Source organism: Nyctereutes procyonoides, unplaced genomic scaffold, assembly GCF_905146905.1.
Source record: "Nyctereutes procyonoides isolate TBG_1078 unplaced genomic scaffold, NYPRO_anot_genome, whole genome shotgun sequence".
NCBI classification, from domain to species: domain Eukaryota; kingdom Metazoa; phylum Chordata; class Mammalia; order Carnivora; family Canidae; genus Nyctereutes; species Nyctereutes procyonoides.
The window spans coordinates 20,849,996-20,862,573 of record NW_026575147.1 but is presented as its reverse complement, the minus strand read 5'-3'; the positions used below and the strand labels follow the sequence as shown (position 1 = coordinate 20,862,573).

Here is a 12,578-nt window from a genome sequence, read left to right as displayed (position 1 = left end):
ACAATGCTAGGATGCAGGATACAATTTTACAGACAGGTTAATAAGGTCTTTGGAGGGTAACCAACTTCCCCAGAGTCCTAGAACTACAAAGGCAGGAAGGAGGCCCAGTACATTAGACTCCAGAGCCCATGATGGTCTTGTCCAGCAGGTGTTGTCAACAACCTGTTTTTTTGACCCAAGGCAAAGATCCCAACAAGTATCAAGCAGGCTGTGGCAGTGAGTCCCACCAAGTGGAAAGTGGATTGCATAAACCCTGAGGTCCCTCCAGTTCAGTTCTTAATTTCTTCTCTGTAAACTACTCTGGGGTTAGGCTCAGAGGCTCACCGGGGGGTGGGGGGGGGTGGGCAGCACCTGGGCCATTTGCTTTTTGCAACAATCTGCTACCCCCACTCTTATTATGCCCCCCCCCCACCTGCTTACCTTCCAGCCTGGCCAGTCTTAGGCCAGAGCTGTTCCACCAGAGCACAAAGCTGTGTAAATCCTCACTGCTCACCCGCACCTCAGACCTGTACCTTGACCTCTTAAACTGCCCCAAACTGAGAGTAGTAAAAAGAGAAGCAACATGTGAAGTGCAGTAGAAACATATCTGTGGACATTGTTTCAGGAAAAAAAGTCTCTTAGATTGGCAGAGATTAGGGATGGGGCCTTACTCAGAAGGAAGAAAATCCAGCTAGGAGAATCTGAAATCTCAAATACAGGTGTGTGTGTGTGTGTGTGTGTGTGTGTGTGTGTGTGTGGTTACAAACAGGCAAAAATGTTTGCAAGGATAGCAGGAGTTGGTATCAACACTAGAATTTTCCCTTGAACTGTCTTGCCATGGCCTCACTGCAGTTTCTGGGTCAGGACAGAAAGATAGAAGGTGAGTATTAGACTGAAGAGCATCTCCCAGAGTGGCATACTGACTGATGGGTTCTCCAAGGATGTGGGAGTTGGGAGGCAAAAGGACTCAGAAGTCTCCTCCTGGCATCCTCCCTGCTCTCAGGCAGCTCTCCCCAAACACTGGAAACTACTTATTGTCTCACTGCTCACTGCTGCACCCCTCCCTGCAACACACTTTAGCCAGATTTTCTCCAGAGAAGCAGGAGAGAAAAGTGAAGTTGAATGATGAAGATGGAGACACAGAGGGGTTTTTTGGGGAAAAGAAAACATTTTGGGGGCAGGGATTCTCCAGGTCCTTTTTTAAAATTATTTTAATTCCAGTATATTAACAGTGTTATATAGTTTCTGGTGTAGTTCAATAATTCCATACGTCATCCAGTGCCCATCATCTCCAGATACTTTAATGGCAAAACGTAGGGCACCTGGAGACAGAAATGGAAACTTCGAACTTGTATTCTGAATAAACAAATTTCTCAGACATCATATTAGCTTCAAATAGAGTAGGAAGGGTATAAAGTAGGGTAGTTCTGTTAGCTCTCAAAGCTCACTACCATCTCTTCTGAGCAGTAATGAAATGGGGCAGCAGTAGAAATAAGAAATGAGGACAATAGGATCCCCTAAGTCAGACCCAGCAGCATGAAACTCAGCTATTTCTAAAATGCTCAATGGCAGCAAAAAAAAGAGAAGGGAAACGGAAAAGAATTTTGGGAGAAGCCTTCCAATTTATAGAAACGAAAAGAGACATTTAAAAAAATATCCTCCTGAGTCAGGGGGGCTCCAGGGATGAGAGTGTGGCCAGGAAAAGCCCTGGATAATTCCTCCAATACAGCCCCATGCCCTGGCCAGATTTTGAGAGCTGAGAAATGCACAAACGTCAGGCAAGGTGTTTCCATTTCCTCCGGCAGAGACCCTGCAGGACCAGCCCAACTTGGAGGATTTCCTTTGTCTTCTCACTCTCCTGCTAAAATGTCAAAGCCTTCACAGCCTTGGCTTCTAGTATTGCGACTGTAGGCGTTTCCACTTGTGGCCAAGACTCACTTTCTTCTCCAAGTCTGACAACTTGAGTCACCCTGAGCCAAGCATCTGGTCCTTTCAAGATTCCCATCCTCTGGGCCTTCTTCTTCCCTGAGTAATGAGGCAGGTTCCTCTTGCCCTCCATGGATAGGGTCTCCCTCCCAATACACTGTATCCTCTCATCCACTGATGAGGACTCCCACCAGTGCGTTTCTAACTGAACTTCTGTCCTGAACTCAGAGTAGTGCCTTTCTCCCTCAGTATTCCTCACAGGTATCCAGCACTACTGCTTACCCTCTCACACCTCCTAGCCAACCCAGCTGCAAAGCCCTATTTGTCCTCTCTCTCAAATATATTGTTGACCTTCGCACATCTGTCTCTCCATCTCCATGGCCACAGAGTCCAAAGTCACCCCAGAGCCCTGTGGTATCCTCATGTTTCTGTTGTTTCCCTCCTGCCCTCCTACAACCTGTTTTCTACATGGGAGTCTTCTATGGATCCGTTCACAGATGGATACTGAGTCCATCCTCCACCTTGTTTACAATTGTATCTGCATCACCCTCAACGGTGCCCAGAACATTAGAAGGCCCTCAGCAAATAACTGAGAAGTAACTTCTAGATAGATATATCTATATCTATATCTATATCTATATACTTATATATCTGTATTTCTATATCTATATAGATTTCTCACCCATGCCTAAATCATAATAGGTCCAAAGCTAAAATATTTTCTCCCTATTTCCAACTCTTAAATACTTCTATTTTTTAGCCATCTAGACATGAAACCTTGGGAGTGTTTTGCTCCTGACACATTCATTCAATGTTATTAAATCACAAAAGATTTTACTTCCACAATTTTTTTCTCACATCCAATGTCCCTCCTTTCAATTATTACTGCCTCCACTTATCAACTAATCATAGCAGTGTCCTAATTGATCCTTTGTATGTATTCTGAAGCACTAATGTTTCTAAAGTGCAGCTGATTAAAAAAAACAATGCTGTTTTTAAAAAATGTAGAACACTTCACTCTAGCATTCAAGGCTCTTCAAAGCCTCATCTTCCATCTTATTATTCCTACACATCCCTTAGGTCTAATCAAATAGGACTATTCATTGTTCATCTGGACATGTTTGATCCTTCCCCTCCCCACCACGGCTCTTCATTCCCAATTACAAGTGTTAGGCACCTAACAGCTCAACAAAGTTTGCAGAAAACCTTTTTGTTGGAATTCTGCTTAAATGCCACCTTCTTCATGAAGATTTCCTTAGTTTCTTTCATCCATAGGTCTTTTTTTCCCTCTCTTTTTCCTAGTCTTATGGCACTTCAACCTTCCACTGCTGCGTATTGTGTCATTCCATAAATCTCTCATTTCTCTGCTGGGCTGAAAGCTGGAACAATGGCTCTTACTTCGCCTTTGTATCTGCTGTGCTACGGAACATGAGGCCCTACGCGTGGCAGATAGCCAATAAGTAAATGTCTGTTGACTTAAACTTCTGTAATCCAACTCTGGGATTCCACTTTCTATTTCTCTACAGATTCTTTCCTTGTTAAAGAGAAAAAATTATTTCATCATTATCAGATTCCAATTATTTAATGCTGATGGCTGAGTAAATAAGACCCAGAACAAATTTCTCTCCCTAAACTGCCAAAAGAAATGTCAAACTAGTTCTTGCTTTTACAGTCTTCAATCAAGGAGCAAAAACGTATGGTCAGGGGTTATAAAAATAAAAAACGTTTACAAAAATAACAAAAATATCTGACCTTACACAACTGCTAAGCTTTCCGGAGCAGATTCAGCCCATGAGCTAATGTATAGAGAGGAGCAGGACCTCTTTGGAGTAGGTCATTAGGCCACAGCACCTGAGATTTCTCTGTAAAATAAAAGTACATTCAGGACTACCTTCATTCTCAGGGTGTGGGCAGAGGAAGGACTATGAACCACCCAGAATACCTGTTATAATGCCAGCACTCACAAGGTTCAGATTCGGGAGAACAGCCTCCTGAGGTACTTGAATAATAGTATATATCATGTTGCTGGGGAAGGGGGTCAGTACTGTCCCAAAGACTGTAAGATCTGTCCCAAAGACTCTGCCAGGCTGAGGAAGAGGAGTCCTGTGAGTCTTACCATGGATTTAGAGGCTCTGGCACAATCAACTCTGACATCTGGAGGAGGAGAAGGCATTTTCAAAGGAGCCACAGGAAACTGAACTTTAGGCGAGGGACCTCCCAGGTTCTTCTTCTGCCCTCAAAAAACTGCCCCTCTAGCTACTTGGAGAACCAGTCAGGTGTTTCTTCCCATTTTCAGACTGACGTTTCTAACTCCAATCTCAAACTGTTTCCCATGCAACCCAAAGGATGTGTAGTCTAGGAAGGCATAGACTAGTTTCATCAATAAATCAATTTATTTAAAAGAATATGTTACAATTAATTACACTAAGTGACATTACCAAACAATTTTAGAGTGGTTAGCTCTAGAACAAGGAATGAAAGAAACACTGTTAGCCATTATGTGTCTGTGTATTTTCTCTTCACATTTCTTAAATCACAAATAAAAAATACAAGATACTGCAGTGAAAATACAATTAAGAGTTTCTCAAATAAATTAAAAGTATGCATGGCCTGGGGGAAACTGAAGCCCAGCTCACCGGCTTAAAAAGGGGGCATGATATAAAACTGGTGTCCAATTTAGCAGTTGGCCAAGTGCCTCGAGCCCACAGCACTCCCCTCTTTCTCCTGTCCTTTCCCATAACCCTAAGCATTCCCCACACTTGAGGTTATTGCTGAGGAGTGAGCTGCTGTCTTGGTAGAAGTGAGGCCTGGCATGACATGCTCAGGTTAGGGGAAAGGAAGGCAGGAGGTGGAACTGGAAGACAGGAGTTGAAGAAGCAAATCCACTGCCTCTCTCCTGAGTATCAACTGCATTGTCCTCCCTTCAAAAGGAAGCCAATGGGACACAATCAGCCTGGCAAGGAAACCTAGCAATGTACTGGGCTCCAACAGCCCAATTGGTCTCTATGCTGAACTGATCTAGCCAGAAAGCACAATGAAGATAAAAAGGGAGCACAGTAGTCCTTCTAGGTCTGAAGACTCCAGGTCAGCCAGGATGCAGTTCCCCTCAAGGAAATCTGCCTCCTAGGAGCCAGGCCATAGGTTGGCAACTTCTGAGAGAGAGGTGTCCCTCCTGTCAATGCCCTGTACTGCTGCTCTAAGCACTAGCTTTGGAGCTACAAGAGGGGATAACCTAGCTACCGGCCTGGGTGATGACAGAATGAAACTAGATGGGCCAGGCCTAAGAGCTGCCCTGAGCACACACCTGGGCTGAGCTTAGGCGAAGGGCTAGGGGAGGGCAAGGAAATGGAAGAGTAGAACAAAAATATAAAGAGCAGAGAGCCCAAAGAATGACCCAAGGGAACCTTTCTGCAGGGACAGGTTTCTCAGGGCCTGCATTTTCTCCTGATCTATACAAAACTCGGAGCTTTTACCAAAAAGGATAGAAACTGGGTGCAGAGGGGAAGGACAACAGATCAGGAAGGTCCTGCTGGCTCTGCAAGGGCAAAGCAGAGGGGCATGGAAGTCCCTCTATTCACCAGAGACAAACTGCAAAAGAAAACTGGGCAGATGGCTCCCTGGACAGAACCCAGGACAAAGAAAGATAGCAGGGATTAGGGAAAGAAATACAGAGCAAGGTGGGAAAGGAGTGTCACACTAACACTGCTTCATGCAAAAAAAGATGTTGACCCTATGGAGCCACAGTGACCTCTGTCCTGGTCCAGGAGGCCTGCTGAGGGTAGAAGAAGAGAAGGTGCTGTCCTAGAGGCTCCCTCCTTCCCCCTCCTTGCTGCAAATGGGTGCTTTGCTAGTGGTACAGCCACAGTAGGGGCTGTTCCTAAACAGATTCTGCCAACAAGCCAATACCTACAGGGCTCTCGCCCAGTCTCCAAAGCACCAAGTGAATGAATGCTCTGCCATGAAGGGACCAGAGCAGCATCCACCTACCCCAAGGGCATCCATCCTAACGGCATTCCCCCACATCTCACATCTCACAACAGGAGGTCAGTAACTGGGATACTGCATGGCCTCCAGATTTGTTTATTCTTTTCCTACTATGAGGGAATAGGGGCAAACTGCTGCTATGTTTACAGTCTAAACAAAACTGGTGCCAAAAGCTTTTAGCATCTTGGAGTGAGAATCAGCATATCTTCTTTCTAGGGCTCTTTGACTCATTATTAAATTTATTTAAGCCAAAAGAACTTAATCCTGTATCAAAACTTTCAAATCAAGGATCGTTCTCTGTAACTTTAAACATTCAGCATCCCTACGTTCTGCATTCTGTGATTCTACCTAGATTTGGAGAAGGAAAGGGAAGACAAGTGTCCTATACGATCCCACACTGTCCTGGGGCAAGCAGCTGCCAGGATAACAGAGTGAGAGAGAAATAAAAGTGGCCTCACAACAATCTGTAAAAACAAATTACCAAAAAAGAAACTTCAAACCACCCTACCACTGCTCAATGGAGTGGTTAAACCAAGCATGGTTGCCTCCCAGTTAGACAAAAGCTGCCACCCAACGAAGGTTTTTGTTTAGAAGGTATAGAAGAGAAAAGAAGGCTCACAGATGTGTTTCTGTTGCATCAGAGCCCAACTTCAGCTCACAATGCAGTATCTACAGAGCCTGGGGCTGAGAGTACTGCCCCGCCTGGTCAGCCCGGCCCTCGGGTCCTAAAATGCAACTCTCAGGTCTCAAAAGCTCAAACTGCAAGGTGAGATGAGGAGCTCTTTGAGGGACAAAAAGGCTTCCCTTCAGTTTCCTTTTCATTCAAAGCTGAGATCCAATTCACATCAACCATATTCCTACTGGTCCTTCCTGGGTCCTCAGCTGGCTTGGATGGGCACCGGTTTGGTTGGCACAGACTACTGACTCATTCCAAGTTTCCCCAAGGCCTTGAGGGATATTGTCAGATCCCTCTGCAACATGGTTGTTTAAGGAAATCACGGAGAATGTAATGGTTATGGGTGGTTATTGGTCAGGAATGGATAGGGAAGAGCTTAGGTACTTGGGGCATTTCTTCCTTCCTTTCCCCTACCCAAGTCCAATCTCTGTGCCTAAACTACCTAAGTCCAATCTTTGTGCCTAAAGGTATTGGCTTTAACTCTGGTCCCTAGTACTCAGCCTGCTTCAGAAATGGCAGGGAAATGGGAAATTACAACCACAAAATGTTTCAGCTTCCTGTGGCATCCACCTCCTGAGCTGGCCTTCCCTTCCATTCTAGGCCAGTGGAGGCCCAGAAGTGAGTGGGGCCCTCAGGAAGTGAGGAGATGTAGAATGTGGCTAGAAAGCCATGAGTGGAAGAGAGAGAGAGAGAGATGGACCAGGAAAGTTGTCTTGGAATCAAGGACCACACCAAGTCTTTAGACTCTCCCTGCAGATCTGTAAGCCTTGCTGCCCTTGAGAGACACTCCTCTTTCTCCTCCTCAGCAGCCTCTTGGAAGATAAAGAAACTAAACTATGCTCCTTGCTCCTCAGACTCTATGGCAACCCATGAGCCAGAATCTTCACTCAATACAAAAAAGGGGGGAAAAACCCAAGCAGGTTGTAAACTTTTTGAGTCCTTCATGAGGAGAGGTATTTTCCTGGTAAAATATTTTTTTTTCCTTTTTAAAGTTTGTTTCAAAATAAAGAGAGCAAGAGAGAAGTCATGAATTCTAGTGAAAGGTGTGTAAAAACACAAGCTAAAAAAGGTACTGCCATCAATATGAAATTTAAAAAGAAATATATATATGTATATACGTGCAGCTAATTTGTGTATATATAATTTTTACATACATACATATATATGTCTGAACAGTGCAAATGGATGGAGTTCATAGTTCCAGTTTTAAAAATATAGTACAAGGAGAGTCTGTTGGTATGAGGCCCAGGTGAAAGGACAAAGATACCTTTGGCGCGTTGTTGGGCTTATTTTCCTGTCTTAACTCAGCTGAGTCCTGGTGCTGACCAATTTGTTGTTCTCTACCAGCTCAAATTCCAGAGACATGACATTCAGAGGGATTATTAATAGTATTTAGTTTAGGGCTTTTGAACATAATGACTTTTTTCCTTTTTTCTCTTCTTTTATGTTAATGGTTACTCTGTCTGACATAGAAGACGAAAGGGGTGAGAGGATGAAGGTGAAGAGAAGGGGGGTGAGGAAAGGCTAGGTGGCCACATCTCTCTGCTGTGACCTCGCCATCTGGAAAATGTTCTGAAAGGAAAACAGAGAACAGTTACTGGGAAGCCTGAGATGTCTGCATCTCCTCCCACCTGGAGGCCAGCCTCAGACAGAAAGAGAAAAATGTATGGCTAGATTACTCAATCTGATTGGCCTCTCCTCTAAGTTCCCATCTACAAACACAGCCTTTTAGACCCAGAAAGGAGCTTAGATATTAGTTATCTGGATCAGGGGATCCCTGGGTGGCGCAGCGGTTTAGCGCCTGCCTTTGGCCCAGGGCGCGATCCTGGAGACCCGGGATAGATTCCCACGTCAGGCTCCCAGTGCATGGAGCCTGCTTCTCCCTCTGCCTGTGTCTCTGCCTCTCTCTCTCATTCAGTGTGACTATAATAAATAAATAAAAATTAAAAAAAATTATCTGGATCAGCTTTCCCATTTTATAGATGAGAAAAGACAAGAAAATAGATCTAGGGAGGCTCATTTGCCCCATGTTGCAGGGAAGAAAAAAGCTGGGAGAGAATCCTGATCTGATTCTCAGAGACCAGTGTGGTTCCTACTATACCAAAAAAATAAATTTTCATAATCCTGACCTTACCTTCTGAACTTCAGAAACACTGTCTTTGAGAATAAGTAGCAATTATTCAGAATCTTCCAAATTCTGCTCCACCACTGGCATATATGGGCAACAGTAAAACAGGAGCAGAAACTTTCCCACGCATATGCGTTCTTGATTAGCCCAGACAGGTTCTGTCATGACTCCGTTCTAGTCAGAACAGCTAACATTGAGGACAGCTGCCCTTTTGGGTCAGGAACAACAAAGCAGTGATTTGATTTAAAAAACAAAACAAAACAAAACACAAAAAAAACCCAGCAGAGGAGGGTCCATGAAATCACAGGAGATAGAACAGCCTGCAGCCAATGGCTACCCATTAGATGAGGGAAGAAGCAGGGCTTCTTTTGCACAGTCTATTCAGCATCCAAAGGCTAGAAGAATAATCTCTCTAGAAGAATAAACAGTCTCTAACTAATATTCCTAAAAAGACTGAGATGAGGTGAAGGTTCCAGGTATTTGGCCATAGGCCTATTATTTTAAACAAACAAAAAGATGAAAAGTCAATTCAAGATTGTTTACAATTACCTCTTTTCTCCACTTGAGTTCACAGAACACCCTCTCGAAGCATTCATGCATATAATTAAACTGAAAAACAAAAACAAAAACAGCATAGCAACACTGACTTCTCAAGACCAGGCACCACAGGGCCATGCCTTTGAACTCTTGCCCACAGTAACCCCACCTTCCAAACTTGCTCAGCCTAGAGAAAAACCCTGACAAGCACCACAAAAAAACCCCCCCAAAAACCAAAAACCAACCAACCAACCAACCAACCAAAGAAGCCTGGTTCATCTACTATTCTCTGGCTCCTTCTAGTGGTAGTTGTAAGTCAAATCGGTCCTCCAGGAAAGGCAGGAAGATACCTGGGGGTTCTAGGGTTCAAAACACAATTGCCATCTCTACAGCTCTCATTTATGCATTAGGCCTGAGAACTTCAAACCCAATCTACCTTCCCCAAGAGTATTTCCCTGTCTACCACTCACGTATGGTGTGAAGATTTTAACCCATCGAGGCTTCTTCTCTCCTCGTGCATATTCAAAGCAGAAGGCCATTCCTTCTTCATCTGTATCCCATCGCTGCATCTCATCCCATTCAAATGCTATTACCTGGTTCTAAACAAATGAAGAACAAGAGTGTAAGTCTGAGAATGCTGGGGAGCTTAGCTAGGATGGTTCTGAACCAGACAGCAGAAGAGAAATGAGTGACTTGTCTGCATCATTCCAAAGAAAAGACTTTGAAGAGTAAGAGTCATTGTGAGTAGCCAGAAAGATAAGAATTAGTGTGGATCCAGTATGGTTTTACCTACCCCATCAAAATAGCTTTGATTTAATCTCCCCTCGCAATAGGAACAAAAATCTCAGCAAGTAAGTGAGCAAGAGTGTCCCTAGTGCTCCCGGTCCCAGCCCCATGCTGAACTGTCACCTCCAGCTGTCCTTCTTCAGTGCAGGCATGAAGTTTAAAGTGCGTGATGCTGATGGCTGTGATGACGTGCCCCTTCCTCCTGGAGTCGCAGGCACAGTGGGGGAAGATGATTTCATTGTAGCCCTCACAAGTTCTTAGCATGTTGAGGTACTAAAAAAAAAAAAAAAAGGTGAAACAGGTTACTGTGGTATTAAACCAGCATTAAGGGCTGCTGGTATGGCAACAGAGAAAGAAAAAAGAGAATCCTCCCACCCAGTAACCTGAAGACCATGCTCTGGTCTCAGCCCTAAGAAGAACCAGGACTCTGAGCTGATCCTTTGTTCCACTTCCAGCTTCTATCTTCAGACTTCCAACCCCACCTCTTTTCTCTACCTCAAAAAGTACACAAAGGAAGCCAGAAGAGGTGCTCTGTCTAGAGGAACTCAAAAGGCCTTTAGGTCTGTCTCTTCAAACCAAACTGCATGATTAAGGAAAGGGAACTCATGTCTCCTCCCAAATCAAAAGTTACAAGGATCTCTGTGACAAGGCATGGGTTACCCCAAATCTCCTACTCATAACATGTTTAAGTTGAAAAAAACTGATGAAGTTAGACCCAGAGTCACAAGAGACTTGCTTAAGGTCACAGGTAATAATAAATGGTGCAATCAGGATTAGAAGCCGGGTTTAACTTCTAGGCCACTAAAAAAAAAAAAAAAAAAAAAAAAAAAGGAGAAAAGAAAATCTTGGTCCCCAAATCAGCACCACCATCCCATGGTCTCTAAATACATATGCCTCCTTAAAAAGCATGTGGACCAAACTGAGTGGCATATACAGCCCTCAGAGGTAAAATGCTACAAGACTGATTCAGAAAAGGCTCTAATTCAGCTCTTTGTCCTTTCCCCTCTACAGTGAAGACTGGCCTGTCTTTCACTCAACTTACTATTTTGAGTTAAGAGGAGAGAGTAAAAGATGAGTGGGAAGGAGAGCAGAAGAGAAATAGGGAAAAGATGATTTAAAAAAAAAAAAGACGCGTGGACTCTGACCCGGTTTCCTCTCAGGGACTGACTATGAAATAAGCAAAGAGCCTTGAGTCCCCACACCCCCAGCTGCCCAGCACACAGGATAACAGAGCACTAAGAAGACATGTGGGAAGTGCTGGAGAGAAGACAGAGGCACAGCACACTAGATGATTTGCACTAGATGGAAGGGAGACTGGAACACACCAGAGAGTCACCTGCCTAGGAGAGAAGAGACAAAGGGACTGAGGCACAAAAAGGACCCTGGGCAACTTGTAGCTCTGGTACCAATGAATGGTACCCAAGACCACTGCTACTGCCCTGGAGATTATCTGGACTTTTTTTTTTTTTTTTGAAGATTTTATTTATTCATGAGAGACACAGAGAGAGAGAGAGAGAGAGAGAGAGAGAGAGAGAGAGGCAGAGAGAGGCAGAGACATAGGCAGAGGGAGAAGCAGGCTCCATGCAGGGAGCCCAACCTGGTACTTGATCCTGGGTCTCCAGGATCAGGCCCCGGGCTGAAGGCGGCGCTAAACCACTGCGCCACCCAGGCTGCCCTATCTGGACTTTTAAAAAAAGATTTTATTTATTTACTCATGAGAGACACACACACACAGAGACAGAGACATAGGTAAAGGGAGAAATAGGTTCCATGTGAGGAGCCCGATGTGGAACTTGATCCCGGGACCCCGAGATCATGCCCTGAGCCAAACGCAGCCGCTCAACCACTGAGACACCCAGGTGTCCCTATCTGGAAAGACTTAAAGGCCCATTGGGGGGAAAAAAAATCACACATGCTCCCTTCCCTATTTTGTATTTATTTCTGTTTAAGTAAAATAAAATAATGGCATCTTTGAAGGGGAAAAATTATAAAATGATAGCAAGAACATAGCAACAGAGTCGATTCAAAAGTGCCACAATACCTGATTTGCATCATTTCTTTTCTCATTTCTCCTTCCATCACTCCAACTTCAACCTCATATCTCATCATCCTTCCTGTACTAGGGTTAAAAGTAGATACTGCTTGGCCCTGCCATTAGCATTATGAGCAAAAAGATATCTCTGGCCCCTAAATTTTGGTATATAGAACAGGCATGCCATGGAACTGAACTCTTCTGGGGTTATAAGCAGAAACAAAAGTTGAGATAGGTGGCAGGATAAAGAGTGGTCAAGGGCCTGGGCTCAGACTACCCTGGGCTTGAATCCTGGCTGCATCACTTCCTAACTATGTAACCTTGGGCAAGGTACTTGCGCTTCAGCAAATTACCAAATCCCAGGGGCCTTGGCTTCCTCTCCTGTGAAAAGGGAAATAATAAAACCTATATCACAGTTATTTGTGACCAGTATTTAGCATAGTACTTAGTACATAATTAGGTATTCAATAAATGATAGCTTTAAAAAATAATTTTAAAGGCTCCATTATCCTTAGCCAGAGGGCTCAACT

General features: G+C 44.2%; 1 protein-coding gene across 3 annotated transcripts in view; it reads right to left on the bottom strand.

The window, feature by feature from the left end:
* Positions 1-4,276: 4,276 nt before the first annotated feature.
* SNX27 (sorting nexin 27) overlaps positions 4,277-12,578 on the bottom strand; it is a 75,543-nt gene continuing 67,241 nt past the window's right edge. For 2 of the 3 annotated variants that reach the window (XM_055312358.1, XM_055312355.1), the window contains 3 exons: positions 10,140-10,289; positions 9,701-9,829; positions 4,277-9,302 (listed from right to left, as the gene is read on the bottom strand). In XM_055312358.1, the coding sequence (XP_055168333.1) occupies positions 9,189-9,302; positions 9,701-9,829; positions 10,140-10,289 (393 nt within the window). In that variant the 3' untranslated portion in view covers positions 4,277-9,188. The remainder of the gene's footprint in view (positions 9,303-9,700; positions 9,830-10,139; positions 10,290-12,578) is intronic. The other variant, XM_055312357.1, reaches the window with a different exon arrangement.